The 22,611-nt window shown below is 41.2% G+C and overlaps 1 protein-coding gene across 2 annotated transcripts in view; it reads left to right on the forward strand.

The window, feature by feature from the left end:
• The window catches only part of LOC115438896 (dachshund homolog 2-like), a 148,060-nt gene that overhangs the window by 71,797 nt on the left and 53,652 nt on the right, over positions 1-22,611 (forward strand). For both annotated transcript variants that reach the window (XM_030162783.1, XM_030162784.1), the window contains exon 2: positions 4,918-5,033. In XM_030162783.1, coding sequence (XP_030018643.1) covers positions 4,918-5,033 — 116 coding nt within the window. The remainder of the gene's footprint in view (positions 1-4,917; positions 5,034-22,611) is intronic.

A 22,611-nucleotide genomic window follows, 5' to 3' on the forward strand; every position in this document is an offset into this window, starting at 1 on the left:
ATTTTCCTATGTATATATTAGTCTATATTCCTATGATATATATTAGTATATATTCCTTTAGTATATATTAGTATATTTTCCTATACTAAATATTAGTCTATATTCATTTAGTATACATTAGTATACTGTATATTGCTATAGTATATATTAGTCTATATTCCTTTAGTATATGTTAGTATATTTTCCTATAGTATATATTAGTCTATATTCCTCTAGTATATTAGTATATATTGCTCTAGTATATATATTAGTATATATTGCTTTAGTATATATCAGTCTATATTCCTATAATATATATTAATATATATTCCTTTAGTATATATTAGTATATTTTCCTATAGTATATATTAGTCTATATTTCTCAAGTATATATATATGAGTATATATTGCTATAGTATATATTAGTTGTGTAGCGCTGTGTTGCGTAGGATTGTGTAGCGTTGCGTTGCGTTGTGTTGTGCAGCGTTGTGTTGCGTTGTGTTGTGTAGCATTTTGTAGCATTACGTTGTGTAGTGTTGCGTTGTGTTGTGTAGCATTGCATAGCGTAGCATTGCATTGCATGGCCGTGGTCTTGTGTCCTAACCCATCCTATGGACACACCTGGTCAGAAGGACCTGGGTCTGTGTGATGACACACTCATATATTCATATTAGTCTGTGTTTGTTTCTTCATGTAAAGAAGAAGGAACATCATCTGTTAAACTGTGAAGAACATGTAGAACCTGTCAACATGGTCCTATGGTCTGAGTGAAGACAGACATGTGACCCTGGTCTAGGTTGGATTATGGAAGTGGACTGGGATTAAAGAGGACACCTCATATTCTATTCTATTCTATTCTATTCTATTCTATTCTATTCTATTCTATTCTATTGTGTTCTTTTTCTGTTCTATTCTATTGTGTTCTGTTCTATTCTATTCTGTTTTATTCTATTTATTCTATTCTATTGTGCTCTGTTCTATTCTGTTCTATTCTACTCTGTTTTATTCTATTCTATTCTATTCTATTGTGTTCTATTCTGTGTGTTCTGTTCTATTCTTTTCTATTGTTTTCTATTCTATTTTGTTGTATTCTATTCTGTTGTGTTCTATTCTGTTCTCTTCTATTCTGTTGTCTTCTATTGTCACGGTGACACTAGTGCTGTACAGGTTTTATTCTTCTTTCTCTCCTTCCTTCCTTCTCTCTCTCTAGGTGTAAATGACTTTGGACGGCCATCTGTTACTGAGCCACCCTGCAGAGAGTTGGCCTGTATGCACACCTCCTCTGAGTGTGTGTGTGTGTGTGTGTGTGTGTGTGTGTGTACAGTTACTGTATTTTTGTGTTTGTGTGTTTATTTATGCCTACGTGCACATGCATAATACAGCAGGTTGTGTGTGTGTGTGTGTGTGTGTGTGTGTGGCAGACATGTTTGGGTTCATGTTCATTGTCTTCTGCATATGTCCCCACATGGACACATGGACATCTACACATGTTCAGATCTGTTCTTGTACATCTCTTACATCCACTGGAGTTTTTTTTTTTCATCTCATCTTTTCCTTAAATATACTTTTATTTGGCACAGATGGAACATATTCTCTAAATGTGGAAGGTGTATCTGTGGATCTGATTCAGATACACAAAAACACAAATTAAATCAAACGTCCACAGTTAGAACGACACACATCTGGTCCCTGATTGGCTGATGGTCATTAGTGCGTTCTATGGTCATGGGAGGGGCTTCTGTGTGTGTTCATGTTCCGTGTGTGTTCTGTGTGTGTTCCTGGTCTGTCGATGCTCATGGTGGTGGTTCATTCTTTAGATTTGTTCTCTGACTCTGTAGAAAGTTTGAAATTTTCCTTTTCTAAATGTTTTTCCTGTAAATGACACAGACAGAGCAGAGCTGTGACAGTCAGAGTGTGGTTGGACATCTGGAACAGAGGGACACTGTCTATAAAAGTGTGGGATAGGTGGGGATGAGGAGACTCCTGCCGCTCTGAGGTGTGAACCCATGACCTGCTGTCGTCTACACACACACACACACACACACACACACACACACACACACACAGTATAATAGAGGAATAGAACCCAGGAATTGGACGTTGAAAGTATGTAAAGCTTCACTTTCGTTTCACGCCAGCATTAGTTATTGACTGGCTCTATCACACACAGCTGTTCAACACACACACACACCTCAGCACCTGCATTTGTCCCTCCAACTCCACTGTCTCAGTCTCCTGCCCACTGGGTGTAATCTGATTACATGTGTCTCCTGCCCACTGGGTGTAATCTAATTACATGCGTCTCCTGCCCACTGGGTGTAGTCTGATTACATGTGTCTTCTGCCCACTGGGTGTAATCTGATTACATGCGTCTCCTGCCCACTGGGTGTAATCTGATTACATGTGAGCCTCCTGCTTACTCTGTTTGATGATCCAGCTGTCAGCGTCCACCGTTTAACCCACACGTTTTTAATCCACCAGTGCAGATGGAGCTGATCTGATGGACATGGACTCAGCAGGTGAAGACTAGGGGTGTAAGAAAATATCAGTTCTGCAATAATATCACAGTATTTCATTTCATGATACTGTATCGATATTAAAAAGTACTGTATCAATATTTTTAGGTATTTATTCAAATGGAGATGCTGCGGAGGTTCATTTTTGTTTTTTGTTTTTGTTTTTGTTTATATTTTATTTATTATTATTACCTCCACCAAGGAGGCTATGTTTTTGCTGGCGTTGGTTTGTCTGTCTGTCTGTGTGCACGATAACTCAAAAAGTTATGGACGGATTTGGATGAAAATTTCAGGAAATGATACTGGTGCAAGGAACAAATTATTAAATTGTGGTGGTGATGCTTCAAATAATGATTATTTGAAGAGTCCTATAAGCACTTTTTACTGTCTAAGAGGCAGATGTTAGTTCCTTTGTTGGCATTGCACAAAAAGAATGTTATGATGTTAGTTATGAACCAATAGAATATGAACATTTGAAAAGGATCTTAAACTATTATGTCTGTAAAACATAATTTATGTTTTTAACACAGGAAAATGTTGTCACATAGCATCAAATCCTGTTGGGATCAAATAAAAATGTGTTTAGTATTTATGCATGTTTTGGGTGTAATTCAATTCTTCAAGAAAATAATCATTTAAGAAAAAGAAACAAACAAAAAATTGCCTTGTTAACAGTATCATGATATATCGTGATATATCGTACCGTGATCTTAGTATTGTGATTTGTATTGTATCGCCAGATTCTTGCCAATACAGACCCCTAGTGAAAACATGTGTCTGCGTCTGTCAAAGTGTCTTAAATGAGGCTCTGAAAAACACAGAGCATCAGCACTAATGTCAGTCCTGTTATTGTGTTCAACTGTTACCTCAGTGTCTGTCAGGGTTAGTCAAGGCCTTTACTAGTAAAAGTCAGCATGCACCATAATTAGTTCAGTAGTCAGAGTACCCATGGACTTCAGTATTTGAGTAGAAGTACCAGTATCAGACCTGTCTATCATGGTCAGTGTCGTCATTGTTACGGCTGGTTCTGCTGCAGTCAGAGCTGGTTTTGGTGGACCGGGTAAAGCCTGATCTGAAGATCAAAGGGACCTGAGAGGAATCTGTGGTTTTATTGGATCATGTCAACGTTTAGAGGAATAAGACCAGTTTAAGAATGGAAGTGGAAGAACCCTGACCTGGTGGATGTGTCTGTAGATCTGAACTATGGACCTGGTGTAGAGCAGAACACTGCATCCATGAACCAACCCCAGATCAGAACCCAAACCGGACCATCTGAACCAGGCCCAGATCAGAAGCCTGACCCCCCCAGCGTTAGTGCAGAGAGGCAGAGTTCAACCAAGGGGTCAGAGTTGGTGCAAAAGAACCAAAAGTACTGGTCTACCAACAGGAGGAGGAGAACATGAAGATTCTGATGGGTTCTGGTTCTGTGGTGGTGGTGGTGGGACCGGGCTTAAACACTGACATGAGTATTTATTGTTCTGTTTGGTTCTGGTTCTGTGGCGGTGGTTGGACCGGGCTGTCCAGTGACTATCCAAGTGAAATACTCAAATGCAAGTACCTCAGACTTGTATTTAGTTTTGCAGTAAATACCACCGTTTCATAACATACAGTTTTGGAATCAGTGTTTTTATTGAGTTTTCCCTCATAGTTTTTTCTTACAGAAGTAATTAATCATATTGGTTAGCCGTTAAAGACCCACTGATACTTTTATGTCAGTTCACAAATGATTTTTTTTCTAGATTTAACCTTTTTTAAGGGATTTATCACTATTGGTTGTAATATTATCTTCCTTATTTTGTGTTTTTTTTTTCAGTGTAAATCATGTATTTTCCTACTTCTGATCATGTAGATGTTCATTAAAGTTGATGGTTATTCTATCAGAAACGGATCAAACTGAATAAACAGTGTCTTTTTCAGTCCAATCTGTCATTAACTGAACATAAACCCAGTGTTTCCATCTACTGTCATTGATCCAACTCCATGGGTTTTACTGGGGAATCAATGTTGGAGAAGATGACGGTGTTTCCACGGTAACTACGGAGCCTCTGAATGTCCAAATATGATCATATCTGATGACCATGAAAAGATGAAGACCTGTATTTTACACCAATTATTGACATGGATTGATAGGATTAGTGGATCAACAGGAATTAAACAGTTTAGATCAGTAGATGGTTTAGGTTAAAGGTGGATGTTTGGGTCTTTAAGGGTTAAAGGTGTATGTTTCAGTGTTTAAGGGTTGATGTAATATGGGACGTGTATTAAGGTGGACCTGTAGTATGTCCATAAAGTGCATGTATGTAGTATGTGTGTGAATAGTCACACTTAGTGTGAATGGGCTGAGTCCGTCTGTTTGGGTCCTTGACGTCTCTGTGAATCTGTGTCATAACGCATCCGTCCGTCTGTCTGCTTGTGCCTGCAGCTCTCGTCCAGGCCGTCCTCCGAAGCGCTGCTCTGGGGCGGGGGTCCAGGAAAGCCCCCGGCTGCTGCACCCGGGCCTCCCAGGCCTGCTGTCGCCCAACCTGCTGTCCCACACCGGTGAGGAGCACACACGAGCGTCTGTTTGAGCTGTTCAGGCCTGGGGTTCCACTTAGGAGGGACATGATGTTTGTCCTCAAACATACAGACCTTTGACACTAGTTTTCCTCACATCCTCTTATTTATTTCACGCACAATAGTTTTAAGGTAGATAAACTCTGAGCTCAGTAAAAAGGTTTCACCTCTCATCGAATCTACTATGTGTGCCCTGGGCTTGGTCTTCCAGGCTTCATCCTGTCCTAATACCCTGATCCTGCAGTCCAAACCCCTGTAGACACTGCACCTGGACCGTCCGGACCCTTTAAACTATGAAGGAACACTAGGGTTTATCCTGGGCCTTAAAGTTACTGCTGCTCCACCTGCATTAGTCTGAAGACCAGAACCAGGGTGGCCCACATTAGTCTGAAGACCAGAACCAGGGTGGCCCTCATTAGTCTGAAGACCAGAACCGGGTGGCTCACATACAGCTCCAGGTCTGGTCCTTTAAGTAGAACTTCTGTGTCAAAGACAGTGTTGATGGAATGTTGACATCATAAATATTGTTGTACAAGAAGGTAAGAAGAACTGGAACAGTAGACCCAGTAACACTGACCCAGTTCCATCCAAAACCACCAGACTCACATCTAAGTGTCAGACCTCAGCAGAACCACAGGGGTGGACGTAGACCTGCTGGAGTTAGACTCAGTCACAGGTGTTGGTTTGAATCATATGAAGACCAGGGGGTGGACCTGACCACAGTGGAGGGGTGTGTCCTGTGGGTGGTACCAGAGGAGAAGATCTGTAGGGGTGTGTGTGTGTGTGTGAACTGAACAGGGTCACAGTCCTTGTCCTATCTGGGTCCAGTCTGTCCAGATCCCTTTGGCAGCATTAGCAGGACTTCGCTAACGTTAGCTAACACTGGTACCTTGTCTGTCTTCATCATCATTGGGGAGACAGTAGTAGTGTCCACCTGGACAGCAGGATTGGCCCACCAGATGAAAGTCCGTTTAAGGTTATCTCCTAAACCTTCTGTTTTCAAAACAAATCCAGGTGGGGTGGACAGGACTGAACCTCTGTCTTCAGGTCCTTCTGTCTTCAGGTCCTTCTGCCCTCAGGTCCTCTGTCTTCAGGTCCTTCAATCTTCAGGTCCTTCTGTCCTCAAGTCCTTCTGTGTTCAGGTCCTTCTGTCTTCTGGTCCTTCTGTGTTCAGGTACTTCTTTCTTCAGGTACTTCTGTCTTCTGGTCCTTCTGTGTTCAGGTCCTTCTTTCTTCAGGTATTTCTGTCTTCTGGTCCTTCTGTCCTCAGGTCCTTCTGTCTTCAGGTCCTTCTGTCTTCAGGTCCTTCTGCCCTCAGGTCCTTCTGCCCTCAGGTCCTTCTGTCTTCTGGTCCTTCTATGTTCAGATCCTTCTCTCTTCAGCTACTTCTGTCTTCTGGTCCTTCTGTCCTCAGGTCCTTCTGTCCTCAGGTCCTTCTGTCCTCAGGTCCTTCTGTCGTCAGGTCCTTATGTCTTCAGGTCCTTCTGTCCTCAAGTCCTTCTGTCTTCAGGTCCTTCTGTCCTCAGGTCCTTCTGTCCTCAGGTCCTTCTGTCTTCAGGTCCTTCTGTCGTCAGGTCCTTCTGTCTTCAGGTCCTTCAGTCTTCAGGTCCTTCTGTCCTCAAGTCCTTCTGTCTTCAGGTCCTTCTGTCTTCAGGTCCTTCTGTCCTCAGGTCCTTCTGTCCTCTGGTCCTTCTGTCCTCAGGTCCTTCTGTCTTTCTGAATGAAGACATTTTCCTTTGGAGTCTTCCTGGTGTTTTCTTCTCCATCCTCTCATTTACTCCTTCTCATTTCTATCCATCTCTTCTCACTCCATTCATCTCTTTAAACCACAGGCTTCACAGGCGCGAAAAGTACAAAGAAAAAAAAGTGGAGGGAAGGAAAAAAAATGGAAGAGTGGAGCGAGGAAATGGAGAGAGAGAGAGATGGAGGTTTTTCGCCAGAGGAAACGATGGAACCTAAAAACGAAAGCCAGAGAGAGAGGGAGAGGGAGAGAGAGAGACAGTAGAAAAGAAGACGATAGACGGGTGGAAGAAGAAAAAGATAAAGGAATGAATGAGTGGAGGAGGAGAAAAGAAAAGGACCTGCGGAGAAAGAGAGGGTGAACGAGTGCAGACTGGATGGTGGTGATGAATGACACGTCTCTGGGGTCCCACTCCTCCATCTGTCCATCCCTCCCTCCTCCTTCCCTCCCTCACTGCTTCCCTCCCTCTTTTCTTTTCTCCTTCTTCCTCAAATCATCTCCCTCCCTCCTTTCCATGACTCGGTCATCCCCTCTTCTCCTTCCTTCCTTCCTTCCTTCCTCCCTCCTTTCTTTCTTTCTTTCTTTCTTTCTTTCTTTCTTTCTTTCTTTCTTTCTGTCTGTCTGTCTGTCTGTCTGTCTGTCCTTTCTTTTTTCTTCCTTCCTTCCCACATTCTCTCCTTTCTTTCTTTCTTTCTTTCTTTCTGTCTGTCTGTCTGTCTGTCTGTCCTTTCTTTCTTTTTCCTCCTTCCTTCCCACATTCTCTCCTTTCTTTCTTTCTTTCTTTCTTTCTTTCTTTCTTTCTTTCTTTCTTTCTTCTTTCTTTCTTTCTTTCTTTCTTTCTTTCTTCTTTTCTTCCATCCTTCCTTTCTCTCCACATCCTCTCCTGTCCTTCTTTCCTTCCTCTCTAAAGTTTCCTCTCCTTTTCTTTCCTCCCACTCCTTCCCTTCTCCTCCTTCTTTTCTCCTTTTCTCCTTTCCTCTTCTCATCCTAATCCATATCCATGTTTTTCTTTTCTTCCTTCCTCCTCTTCTTCTTCCTTTTTCCGTTGTCTCCACATGTCTTCATTTTCATTTTGTGGATCAGATTAAACTCCTGTTCTGCATTTGGACTTATGTTTTTAGGTCATTTTCATCTGTTTAAATCTTTTATAGTTAGTTTATCTTCTACCTCTAAGATCCTTTTCATTTGAGATCTTTTTATTTCTTCATTAGTATTAGTGTTAAGGTTAGTTAGGGTTAGTGTTAGTAGGGTTAGGGTTAGTTAGTGTTAGTTATGGTTAGTGTTAGTGTTAGTTAGGGTTAGTGTTAGGGTTAGTTTGGGTTATTGTTAGTTAGTGTTAGTTAAGGTTAGTGTTAGTTTGGGTTGGGGTTAGTTAGGGTTAGTTAGTGTCAGTTAAGGTTAGGGTTAGTGTTATGGTTTGTGTTAGGGTTAGTTATGGTTAGTGTTAGGGTTACTTTGGGTTAGTGTTAGGGTTAGGGTTAGTTAGTGTTAGTTAAGGTTAGTGTTAGGTAGAGTTGGGGTTAGTTAGTATTAGGGTTAATTAGTGTTAGTTAAGGTTAGTGTTAGTTAGGCTTGGGGTTAGTTAGTGTTAGTTAAGGGTAGTGTTTGTTAGGGTTAGTGTTTGTTAGGGTTAGTTAGTGTTAGTTAAGGTTAGTGTTAGTTAGGGTTAGCTAGGGTTAGTTAGTGTTAGTTAGGGTTAGGGTTAATTAGCGTTAGTTAGTGTTAGTTAGGGTTAGGGTTAATTAGTGTTAGCTAGGGTTAGTTAGTGTTAGTTAGGGTTAATTAGTGTTAGTTAGGGTTAGTTAGTGTTAAGGTTAGTGTTAGTTAGGGTTTGGGTTAGTTGGTGTTAGTTAAGATTAGGGTTAGTTAGGGTTTGGGTTAGTTATTGGTTGGTTACAGTTAGGGTTAGTTAGAATTAGTTAGGGTTTGGGTTAGTTAGGGTTAGTTAGGGTTAGTTACTGTTAGTTAAGGTTAGTGTTAGTGAGGGTTAGTTTGTGTTAGTTAAGTTTAGTGTTAGTTAGGTTTAGGGTTAGTTAGTGTTAGTCAGGGTTAGTTAGTGTTAGTTAAGGTTAGTGTTAGTTAGAATTAGGGTTAGTTAGTGTTAGTTAAGGTTAGTGTTAGTTAGGGTTGGGTTAGTTAGGGTTAGGCTTAGTTAGTGTTAGTTAGGGTTGGGTTAGTTAGGTATAGTTAGTGTTAGTTAGGGTTAATTAGGGTTAGTTAGTGTTAGTTAGGGTTAGTGTTAGTTAATGTAGGTTAGGGTTAGTTAGTGTTAGGGTTAGTTAGGGGTAGTTAGTGTTAGGGTTAGTTCGGGTTAGTTAAGGTTAGGGTTAACCTTATCCATTATTATATATTAGTATTCAGTTTGACTAAACCATCTCATCACGTGACTTTAGATGGTTTGGTTCAGGTATTTTGGTGACAAATATTTTTTTTCCTCCTTTCCTCCATCTGTCTTTCATTCTTCTTCTTCTCCCTTTTCTTCTTTCTTTCTTCTTCCTTCTTTACTGTCATTTCAGTTCCTGTGTCTTTCATTTACTATGAGGCTTTCCTCCTTTCTTGTATTTTCAACTGTTTTTACAGCTTGTTGTTGGTTTCTTCTTCTCCTTCCTTCCTCTTTCCTTTTCTTTCTTTTCTCCTTCTTTGTCTTCACTTGAACACCTTTAATACCTTTTCTTTTCTACATGTTTTTCCTTTTCATTTGCTTCCTCTTTGATGCATTGTCTTCTCTTTTCTCTTTTCTTCTTCCTGGTCTTTCCTTTCTTCCATGGTTTGTCTCCCTCGCTGTTAACTTTTCTTACACCTTTTTCTCCTCCCTTGTTCTTCCCTCCTTCCCTCCATCATCACCTCCACCTCTTCTTCTAGCCTCTGTGTGACCTCCTTCCATCCTCCTTGTTTCCCATCATCTCTCTTTCATTTGTAACTTCTAAAATTCCATCCCAAACTCCCTCTCTCCTTTCATTGTTTCATCTTCTTCTCCCTCTTTTCTTTTGGTTTCCGTTCCCTTTGGTTCACCCCTTCTCTTTTCCATCTTTCCTTTGCTCCATCTTTCCGTCCATCCAGCCTCCTCCCTTCATCTAATCTCCCACCTGCCATCCTTCTTCCAGCCTTCCATCCCCCCTGTTTCCTCTCATTATTATCTCTCACTTCTCTCTTCACCTCCCCTTCTCCCCTCTCCTTGCTGTTAATCCATTTTCACCTCATCTTGCCAGTTTTCTTTTCTCCTCTCCATCCAGCCATCCATCCATCCGTCCAGCCATCCTTCCTTCCTTCCCTCTTCGTCCTCTTGACAGTGACTGTTGGCCTCCTTCTTCTCTCCCCCCTCTGCAGGATAAATAAAACATGGTTGTGTTTAGTGACATATGGACACAGCTCACTGTGGCATACTAATGACACACACACACACACACATTACTGACAACACATACACATCAGGTATGTGTGTATGTGTGTGTTTGTCGAACATTAGTGGAACCCAGAGAAAACATTTGCTCACTTATGATCGCTCATTAGCTCACACACACACATGCACACACACACGCACACACACACGCACAGAGTACATACATACAAAACACACACACATACACAGTTGGCAGTCGTTGGATGTCACATTCCGCCTCAGTCACACACACGCACACATGCAGAGTTGGTCGTCTTAGTGGCCCTGCGTCCATGGAGACGCCACGTTGCCGGGGGAGACGGGCTGTTGTTTACGACCTCGTGGGCGCCACGACGATGGGGGGCATCGGCCAATCACAGATGGACATTTATCACAGTGTTAGAAAACACAGAGTGAGGAAAAAGAGGAGATAAGGGAGAGTTTGGAGAAAGTAGAAGGTAGAGGAGGAACGGAGGAGACAGGTGAGACGGAAAGACGAGAAGGACGCCAGAAATGGCTGAAGGAGAATGGTGTGATAAGAGAAGTGAAAAAAGAAGAGTGATTGAAGAACACAGAGGCCAGCATGAGGGACACAAACCCAAGACTTTTGTAACTCTCAAAGACTCAGTCAGCCATTATTTCTTCTAATACATGGAAATAATTACAGTAAGATGCAATTTCTCAGCATTTCAGCAGCATGAGACATGATCCATGTGGACATTTATAAAGAATACATTTAACAGACAATCACTGTAAACTTCAATCTAGTCATTCAGTTCATTTCATTCCATGAAAGAGTTCTAGGTCTTTAAGGGTTGATGAAGCATTTTCCCTTTGCATCATCTCTCTCCTTCCTGATTATGGTCTGAATAATGTTATTACCTCCACCAAGGAGGTTATGTTTTTGCCGGCGTTGGTTTGTCGATCTGTCTGTCTGTCTGTGTGCAAGATAACTCAAAAAGTTATGGACAGATTTGGATGAAAATTTCAGGAAATGTTGATACTGGCACAGGGAACAAATGATTAAAATTTGGTGGTGATCGGAGGGGGGCACTGATCTGCCTTGGCGGAGTTCTGCACTCTCCAAGTCCTTTTCTAATTTAAATATTTATTTCCATTAAAAAAAGGAAGCGAACGGGAGGAAAGAGACTCAAAAACAAAGAATGATGAGAAAGACAGAACAGATATGAAAAGAAAATATTGAATGATGGATGCCAGGAAGAAAAAACCCACCAAGAAAATTACCATGAACATGACGAAAAGAAAAGATGAAAAGGAAAGAAAGGTGATGACAGGAGATGCAGGATGATGAGATGGAGAAGGAAAGGATGAGACAGATGAGAGGGGAAGAGGAGGTGGAGGACAAGGTAGTAGAAGAGATGTTAGAGAAAGATGCAAAGAGTGACAGAGGAGGGAAGAGAAGACTGAAGGAAGGAGAAAGTAGAAGAGAGGATGGAAAGAAAGGTAGTGAAGTTAAAGGGAAATCTGCAAGAAAGGCTGTAAATGGACAGAGGTTAGAAGAAGAGACTGAAGATTAAAGATATAAAAGAAATAGAACAAAAAAAAAGACAGAAGAAGAAAGGGGACCGGACATATAAAGGGCGGAAAGAGGATTAAAAATAACCAATGATGAAGGAAAAAAGGAACGAGAGTTTGGAGAAAGACATGGAAGAAAGAGATGTGAAAGGGGAAAAAGACAGAAAAAAGAAATAATGAATGATAAAGATAAAAAAAAAAAAAAATCAAAGGAACAAAGTATTTAAGTAATAAAGGAAAATCTGTAAGATGGAGTGAATGTGAAAATGAAAATGAAAGTAGACGGAACTCAAAACAAACCTGGAAGATAAATTAACCGATGTAAAAAAAACAAAAACAAAACACTTGAATGGTAAAAAGGAACATTTATAATAAACATCTGGAAGGAAAACTGGATGAAAGATAAATTAACTAATGCAAGAAAAGAAAGGATAGATAAGAAAGAATGGATGAAAAAGAAAAGATGGATGGAAGTGCTGATCCTCATCCTGCTCCAGTGCACGCTGAAGGTCCAGGTTTGATGAGTTCAACAGGACAACATCATCTGCAAAAAGGAGAGATGGAATCCTGTGGTCTCAAACTGGACACCCCCCGTCCTCCCTGGCCCATATGAACAGAACTGGTGCCAAAGGACAGCCCTGCCTAGTCCAACATGCACCTGGAACAGGTCTGACTTAGCCAGACCTAGCTAAGTCAATTCTTAACCAGGCTCCTCCTTGGACCATATAGGAACTGGACAGCCCTTAAAATGGAAAACACTGATCTGAAAATGAAAGAGGGATGGAAGAGAGGAGAGGTGAAAGAATATAGAGCTGAAAGACAGACAAGAAGTGGTGAAGATGGAAAGAAAGGCAAAAAAAATAAGAATGAAAACAAAAAACAAAGATGGCAACAAGGAGACGATAACAGGAGGAGGAAGAGGAGGAGGAGGAGGAAGGTGGAGAAAAGGTAACAGGAGGAGGAAGGAGGAGAAAAGATAACAGGAGGAAGAGGAGGAGGAGGAGAAAAGATAACAGGAGGAGGAAGGAGGAGAAAAGATAACAGGAGGAGGAAGGAGGAGAAAAGATAACAGGAGGAGGAGGAGGAGGAAGAGGAGGAACAAGGAGAAAAGATAACAGGTGGAGGAAGAAGAGGAGGAGAAAAGATAACGGGTGGAGGAAGAAGAGGAGGAGAAAAGATAACAGGAGGAGGAAGAGGAAGAAGAGGAGGAGGAGAAAAGATAAGAGGAGGAGAACAGAGGATGAGGAAGAAAGAGGAGAAAAGATAATGGAGGAGAAGGAAGAGGAAAAGGAGGAGGAAGAGAAATGGGAAGAAGAGGAGGAGGAGAGGAGGAAGAAGGAGGAGAAAGGATAACAGAGGTGGAGGAGGAGGAGGCCGGAATGACAACAATCAGTGATATCAGTTTAATTGGCTTCATCTTCCTTAACAAAAGAAGCTGTGATGATAAGTGTGTTGTGTTGTGTGTGTGGTGTGTGTGTGTGTGTGTGTGTGTGTGTGTGTGTTTGTGTGTGAGAGTTAGGAGACAAGGCCGACCATTGAGCTGTTTTTGAAGTGAATTAACAAGTCAAATGAGTGGTGCAGCACCTTGCATAGGTTAACACACACATACACATTAATACACTCCCCACTCATACACATACACACACTTCACATACAGGCACACACAGTTTAAACACACACTGTTTTTTATACATACTGTACAGGACATGTAGTACTTTATATAAATACACACTTCTTAGAAAAGACACACACACATACATACACACATATATACACACACATAAATGCACATACACACATACTCGTGCGTGCACATACACACACACACACACACACACACATTTCCTGTGTGTAGATTACAGATGAAGTGTTTTCAATCTTGTCCTGAATAGAATACACTCATCTGAAAAGTCTCATGTGCACCTGCAGAGAGAGAGAGAGAGAGAGAGAGAGAGAGAGAGAGAGAGAGAGAGAGAATGGGCGAGCGAGGCGTAGACAGAGGAGGAGGAATGAGGAGCACTGAAGTGACATTAAGTCCTTTTCATCTCCTCCTTCCCTTTTCTCCACAGTGACCACACACACCCTCAGTCACGTGACCCGTGGCGGTGGTGGCTGTGGTTTCAGTCCATCATTCCGTTCAGTCATTCCAAACTGTTTGGTCTGAGGACCAAATATGGACATTCCATGGTCTGTAATGTGGGGTGTTTAACCCCCGTAGGTATGGGAACAGTAATGCCCATGGATTCATGATAAATGGACGTTCTGTTGGACCCTGTGGAACCACTTAGACCAGGGGGGTCCAGGTCAACCCATCCAGAACCATCTGATCCACAGTGGACCGGACCACTCACACAATACAAACAAGAACAGAAGAACAGAGATATGACATCCACCACAAAGTTTATCTTTGTGTTAAAGTCGGATTCTATCATAAACATGTTTACATGTACGAACTGTACCTGAACACAATGTGAACAAATATGAACAAACTGAACATTAATAAGAAAAATAAGTGTAATTACCACCATCATTCATGCTGCTCATTAAATAATAAAGTCCTTATCCAGGACCTCATCTTGGAAAAATCACAGTTTTTTTCACGTCTTACTGAGACGTGGCAGAACCAGGAAGACTTCATAATGCTCAGCGAAGCCCCGCCCCCAGGTTATGGCTGTATCCAGAAGCCTTGCATCCGTGGCTGTGGTGGTGGGCTGCTGTTATCCATTATGGTCACACAGATCCCAGTGAATACCACCACCTTTGAACGTCTTGACCTGGTCCACACAGGTACAGGTTGACCTAACGCTCCTCTCAAAGCCTCTGCCTACTTCCTGTCACAGCTTACTGACCTGGTTGCACCATCTACTGTCCTGCTGGGTTCATGTGGATCCCAGCAGATGTTCTCTTCCTACTGATTTCCTATCCCTGCTGGACTGCTTCAGTTCTACACACAGAAATGACTGGACCAGGTGTGCTGTGCTCCCTCCCACCTGCAGTGGCTCTTTCTGAACACCATGCCGTCCTGTTCTTGGTCCCTGTGCCTCTCCAACAGCAGTGCACCAATCGGCCCTATTGGATGTTCCTGAATGTGAAGATTCAAGAACATCCAACAGGTGTGTACTTCCACACTATTGGACTTCCAACTCCAAACAGATGATGGTGTGGTGGAACACTAGAGCCATGCCCTCTCCCTCAGCCTGGACTTTGTAGCTCCTCATGTGTCTTTGTCTCGTCCTACCCCCTGGTTCACCCCTGAGCTCTGCAGGATGAAGACCACAGGACGTAGGCTTGAGAAATGACACAGAAGATCTGGCCTCACTGTCCATCATGACGCATTTAAAGAAGATGTCACCATCTACAGAGAGGCCCTTTCCCAGACAAAAACTAGGTATTACCCCACACTCATCAGGAACCAACAAAAACACCTCAAAGTGCTCTTCTCCACCATCAGCCGTCTTCTTCACCCTCCTAATGCTGTTTAACCCTCAGGTGGAGCTGACCTTTGCTCAAGGTTCCTGAATTCCCTCCAGAAGAAAGTTGACACCATCCACCGGCAGCTCCAGCTTTTACAAATTTCTTATTTATCACTGTAGTATGAACACCAGGTCAGTGGCGCCTGCCTGTACCCAAGGTTATGATAGCTTTGGATATTTCATTATAGTTTAGTTTTATTTAGTTTTGACATTTTTTTTCTCTAATTCAGTTAGTTTGAATTTGTTTTTAAAGCAGGTTTGCTAGTTTTTATTAGTTTAAATTTTTTTGTAAATGCTTAGTTTTCATGTAGTTTTAGTATTAATTTTAGTTTTGTCGTATCTTTTATCTTCTTCACCATCATATTCAAATAAATCCCAGACAGGACTCTGCTTTCTCCCAACTTTAGTCTCCATTTTTTCAGGTAGAATGGGGACGAGAAGATGACTTTCAATGACAAGTGACGAGAAAAGATGGACCGTGAAGTGCCATATGGTGCCAGCAGCTAAAATTGCTAGAGCGAAATAAGCCGATTTCGTATCAATCCGACATTGACAAAGACGAAACCGAAGGGAATTTTATCCATAATTTTTATACGTTTTAGTTAATTTTGTAAACACACAATGCATTTTCAGTTAGTTTTCTTTTTTCTTTTAATTATAGTTTTTATTTATTTCAGTTAACGAAAATATTTTTTCAATTCTAGTTTTCGTCATTTCGTTAGTTTTTGTTAGCGATAATAACCTTGCCTGTACCTCATACTGAGTGACATTAGAGACAAAGACACAGTGACACATATAGAGACTATAACTGGGAGCTGATGGAGAGCTTTATTTGGAACTGGATCCGAGGTCTGAAGGGCTGTGCCCGACTGTGAGCCACCGACCGGGGCTGTGCCAGTCTAGGGTCTTGGGGGGTTGGGAGGTGCCGTTGAGGGGCGGGGTGCCCCCCTTAAGGCGGCCTTACACTGTGCGAGTTTAGAGACGATTTCTCACTCGTGCGACTCTTTCTGGGATCGGGCCCGATGTGCCTCTAATCGTGTGTCGTGCTTCGTGCAGTGTACATGGGGTAAAGAGAAGCGATTAGCACCTCACGACCACCTCACGACCAGCAATCGTGTGTTCGCAAGGAAAACGGAGCTGTTTGAAATCCTGCTCGCTTCTCGTGAGTGTATCGTACTGTCAAAGCAGTGCCACGAGCCAATGTGCCTCAAATTCTCACCACTGTGCATGCGCAAATACAATAATAGCCAGCTACTGTAAACTAATTCTAAGCTTACAGTAGCTGGATATTGGCCTAGTGCAGTTTAGCTGTTGCAGCTTACCTCTAGTTCCCGCTGTAGGATTGACAGCCCATACTGTCCACGTCTGGCAAACCAATTCCTGCACCAAACACGTCATCGTCTTTTCTTCTTTTTTGATTCCCCGCAGATAATGGCACATATTGCCAAAGCAGCTCGTTGGTTTTTGTTTAGCACTACCATTTCGTGACTCACGCCAATACACAATCGTCTATGCACTTTCGGATTCCTTGGTATTTTAACATTGTATTTCTGGATACAGCACTGGAACGTGTGGTGCATCCTTTATGGTCGTACAGTGTGAGCAGTCAGGTCGCGTACGAGCATCAGTCCGTACAGTGTGAGAACATGAATCGTGAGTCTGACTTTACAAATGATTCGCACAGTTTGAGATGAAGCTGCGTGCAACGACCGAAATAATCGCACAGTGTATGGCCGCCTTTATACAGTTGTAGGGGAAACACTGCTCCTTCATCTTGTGGAAGACATCCTAAATGCATCTCTTCCCTCTGGTTTACCATCCAGATGTAAAACGGTGACAGTCACACCCACTTTAAAACAGACAGGGTTAGACCCAACAACACTCAACCGTATATCAGCACAAAACCCTCCTCCAAGTCCCACCCACACAACTGATCAGCTGAAAACTTACTCAGACTCAACAGTAACAAGACAGTGCTCATGCTGATGGTGCAGGAAGGTGGAGACCTGGGCCTGGGGGTGGATGGACCATGTCAGTTCGTCATGTGGAGATAAAACAGAATAAATTAAAGTGTCCAGTAGAGAGAAAAGAAAACAGAATAAAATAAAGTGTCCAGTGGAGATAAAAGAAAATAGGGTAAAGTAAAGTGTCCAGTGGAGACACAGACACTAAAGGGCTGCTGTAGAAGTGTCTTCAAATGTCCTGGATGAAGCTATAGATGGACCACTGAAGTGGAGCACAGATCTGTTGGACTCAGCACAGAGCAGTCAGATGTATGTGTACTCCACCACTCCAAGTGCCCTCAGGAAAAATGAAAAAACAACAGAAAACCAGGCAGAACAGTGTGTTTCTAAATCCAGAACACAAAGAGCAATTTGTGTTTTCCTGTTTGTTTTATTCAAAGTGTCACTCCGTCTCTAAGTGAGCACTTCAGACCCTGAGATGGAGGGGGATTAAATATGTATGACTGAGCCAAATGGGGTGGGTTTCACGCGAGCTGGAGGGGGGGAGTTAGGACTCCTGAAGATCACCAGAAAGTCTAAGCTCTTAAAGAGCATCCACTGTAGAAGGACACTGTCAAGTCTGACAGCCCATGTGGGGACTCAGATGGAAAAAGGCCTGACAGTGGCACAAGAACTGGTCAAACTGGTTGAACTGGTCATACTGGTTGAACTGGTCCAACTGCTTGAACTGTTCCAACTGGTCTAACCGGGCCAACTGGTTGAACTGGTCCAACTGGTTGAACTGTGGTACATGTGGAAATAAGAGGGTTTGTGGGCAAAGTCAGAATCAAGGTCCACTTCCATCTGTTCCAGGTCCACAAATGGACCAAATGTTGGAATTCTTGGATACACTCATGCGTTGCTATAGTTTGTTGGTTCGTTCCCATAACGATTAAAAACAGGACGTCATGATCTGAAATGTCCTCACATTAAAGTCAAGGCCACGTTTTCGACCCCAGTTCTACACTTCAGATTATGAAGACCAGTGAGGTGGAAGTCTAGTGGACAGTCCACGGTCCCACAGGGCTGTGGGTGAGTCCAGATGTTTAGACTGGTTTGGGTTGGGTCCAAATGCTTGATACTGGTTTTGGGTGGGTCCAGATGTTTGATACTGGTTTTGGGTGGGTCCAGATGCTTGATACTGGTTTTGGGTGGGTCCAGATGTTTGATACTGGTTTTGGGTGGGTCCAGATGTTTGATACTGGTTTTGGGTGGGTCCAGATGTATGATAGGGGTTTTGGGTGGGTTCAGATGTTTGATACTGGTTTTGGGTGGGTCCAGATGTTTGATCCTGGTTTTGGTTGGGTCCAGATGTTTGATACTGGTTTTGGGTGGGTCCAGATGTTTGATCCTGGTTTTGGTTGGGTCCAAATGTTTGATCCTGGTTTTGGGTGGGTCCAGATGTTGATACTGGTTTTGATGCTTCACTCAAAGAAATACAAAGAAATGTTATTTTCACAATATCTGGCTCAAGGAAAGGAAGGGTGTGATCATTAATTGGATTGTCAGGTTGTTCTATTGTATGGTGTGTGTATATGAACATGGGGGTGCAGACGTGTGTGTACACCGGTAGACATAAACTGGTGTGTATGTGACTATGTGTGTATGTAGATATGTATGTGACTGTATGTGTGTATGTATATGTGTATGTGACTGTATAAGTGTATGTAGAAGTAGATGTAGATAATCACAATCTTATGTTGTATATCAAGGGATTTAGCACTAACAGTCTGAGGACTGGAATTAGGGGGTAGGACTGGATAAGCAGTGGCTTCTTCCTACTCCCTTTCAGGCACAACAGTTGTTCTTTTTTTTCTATATTGATTTTTTTGTGTATTGTTTATTATTATTATTATTATTATTATTATTATTATTATTATTATTATTATTATTATTATTATTCTATTGTTTGGTTTTGTATTTGTGTATTATTTATTATTATTTTTATATTTATTTTTTGTTTCATGTTTTGTATTATGTCTGTGTCTGAAATAAACTAACCTAAACTAAACTAAACTAAACCAAAACTCTTAAGTCTCATTCATCTACTGGTGGAAGATGCGCATTGGAATTCATCAGCCACTGCAGCCTGGTCCTCTGACATGTCACACTTTATTATTATTATTATTATTATTATTATTATTATTATTATTATTATTGTTATTATTATTATTAGTAGTAGTAGTAGTAGTATTACTATTAATCTTAATCTAAGGGTTAATATGGGAACCTTTACCTGCAGGGTTAAAGGGTTAATATGGGAACCTTTATCTGGAACCAGGACTCAGAGGTTAAAGGGGTCTGACTGGTCCACTCGACCTGGTCTCCATCCCATAACTGGCTGGTTCCTGTGGCTAACCACTGGTGCCATTTGTGACAGAGCTGCACAAATCAATCAGATATTATGATCAATAATTACCATTATTGACTACTATCGGTGTCAGGGTTCAACGTATCCTTTGGCTGAGGTTATAGTTTGTTTATGTGTTGGGTTATATAATGTCATAAAGGACTGAAAGACTGTCAAATAGTAACTGTATATTTATACTGAATATTTCTGTTAGGGAGGATAAAAAACAAAACAAATAAATATAAACAGATATTATTCTGTGTATGGACTATCAACCAGAATATCATTGGAAATACTGGTATCAGTATCTGTATTGATATGTATTTTTTAAAATTTTGATTGTAAACCTATCAGTACTTTAAAGTAAACCTCATATTTGAGCATCTGTTCCTTTAGTGCAGTGAGTCAATGTCACAACAACAACAACTACTCCTCTCAGTTTGGACACATGGATGTTTACATCATTAGTCACTTCATACTGAATATGTAAATGTACACACACACACACACACAGCCTCTATATGGGGTGTGTGTCTTTGATGCAGTCTGTCAATCAATCACACACTAATTCCCAAGGTTCCGTGGTCGCCATTAGCGACGGGGGTCGATACTCGGTAACCGTGGACACAGCGGACAGCCATCGATCTGAGTGTGTGCGTGTGTATGTGATAGTCATGATGGAGAACAGAACTGTGGGTCTGCCCTCAGTATTGATCGTCTTCTGGTTGCATTGAGGCAAAGCGGACGTTCCAACTCTGTGTCCGAGTTGAGTTTTTGTTTTTTTTTTTGTTTTTTTAATTGTTTTTTCTGTATTTCATGTTTTATGTGTTTTCTGAACATTTCTGTGTGTGAGTCTGAACACCTGAACACACACATGCACATAATTAGGTGTTATTAGAGTAGGTGCACTTGGGTGTGTGTGTGTGTGTGTGTGTGTGTGTGTGTGTTTGTGTTTCAAGGTGCTCCTCAGTAGGTAATCAATGTGTGGATCCAGTCCTGACCCCATAAAGGGACACCATTTCCATTTTTATCCCTCTTGGTCTTCTTTTCTATTGCAGTGTTTTTAAAGAGACACTTGGTCACTGATCATATGTCACCGACTAAAGACAACATTTATTCTTCTCTACTTTGAGGTGTCACTAATCACACTTTTGAATTGGGGGGTGATTAAAATGTGAATGCCTTTCTCTCTGATGTTAATTCTTTTATAGACCATTGTGATGCACTCTTCTATAAATTCATTTTATTACTGTGTGTTAACTAGGGGTGTAAGAAAATGTTGGTTCTGCAATATATCGTGATATTTCATTTAAGAATATTGTATCAATATTAAAAAGTACTGTATCGATATTTTAGGTATTTATTCAAATGCAAATATTGCGGAGGTTCATTTTTGTTTTTTCTTTTTCTTTTTTGTTTATATATTATTTATTATGATTTAACACTCTTTTATTAAATAAGTTGCTTTGTTGGGATTGCACAAAAATAATGTTCTGATGTTAGTTCTGAACTAATAAAATATGAACATTTGAACAGGATCTTAAACTGTAATGTCTGCAAAACATCATTTAAGTTTTAACACAGGAAAATTTCGTGATATAGCTTTAGATCTTGTTCTCCTCAAATAAAAATATGTTTAGTATTTTTGCATTTTTCTGGTGTAATTCAATTCTTCAAGGAAGTAATCATTTAAAAAAGAAAAAAACAAAAATTACTTTTTTGACAGTATCATGATATATCGTGATATATGATATCGTGATCCTAGTATTGGGATTTGTATCGTATTGTCAGATTCTTGCCAATACACACCCCTAGTATTAACTTAAAGTGGGAACAGAAAGTCTTCAGACCACCTTAAATGTTCCACTCTGTGTTATTTTGCAGCCATTTGATAAAATCATTTTAGTTCATTTTTTCCTCATTAATGTTCACACACTCACCACATTTAGACAAAAAAACGCTGAATTATAGATGTTTTTTGCAGATTTATTCAAACAGACAAATGTCAATTTCCCATGTCCCTCAGAAACACTTCCTCATCCTGGTTTTATCTATTTTATTTCAGTGTTTCAGTGGATGAGGTTTGGCTCAGACCACACAGCCCTGGTACTGAATATGCAGCTGTTAGCTTAGCTGAGATTAGCATGTAGGCCAATAAAAGGGGGCGGGCTCAGGATGTTTCTTTGTCTAGGTGATCCAATCAGGCTGACGCTGCTAAACCCACCGTTACCTGCCTCCGCACTAATGCTGGAAGTTTCTGTCTGTCTATGAAATAATCCTAAAAGTAAAACAAGTTTATCAATTCATGTCAGATTCAAAGGGACTGAAAACACACATTAGAGGAGCCTCTGTCTGTGGACGTGTCTCCTCTACAGTAACCAAGACAAACTGTCAATCATTCCACTTATTCATGTTCACTGCAACAGTAAACATGTTGAAATACTCAAATGTACTTTTTATTATAATATAATGTGATACCACTGCACCATGTTCAGCCAAAAAAAAAGTATGTATTAATAGAGTTCCAGTTTTAGGAAAACAGACCTAGACGGTTTCAGATCAGTTCAGTTCAGATTATTATTAGTCAAAGTATGTGTCAGTCACATCTGGTCCAATCAAACACATAGATGATAGACATGATATGGACATGTTCTTATACAGATGTATAATGGACACCTTTAAATCTCCTCCTCCTTTTCTCCCTCCTGTTCCTCCTCTCCTCCAGACAATACGTCTGGCCTCAGTGCCTCAGGCGTTCTATTGGACCGTCTCCTTTTTCCTGTCCTGTTTTGTTTCTTGATCATGTGCTTCCGTTCAACCGTGGGACTTTTTACAGTGTGTTCATCCTCTTTATCGTGTGCTTCCGTTCAACCGTGGGACTTTTTACAGTGTGTTCATTCTCTTTATCGTGTGCTTCCGTTCAACCGTGGGACTTTTTACAGTGTGTTCATCCTCTTTATCGTGTGCTTCCGTTCAACCGTGGGACTTTTTACAGTGTGTTCATCCTTTTTATCGTGTGCTTCCGTTCAACTGTGGGACTTTTTACAGTGTGTTCATCCTCTTTATCGTGTGCTTCCGTTC

This window comes from Sphaeramia orbicularis, chromosome 18 (assembly GCF_902148855.1).
Source record: "Sphaeramia orbicularis chromosome 18, fSphaOr1.1, whole genome shotgun sequence".
Taxonomy (NCBI): domain Eukaryota; kingdom Metazoa; phylum Chordata; class Actinopteri; order Kurtiformes; family Apogonidae; genus Sphaeramia; species Sphaeramia orbicularis.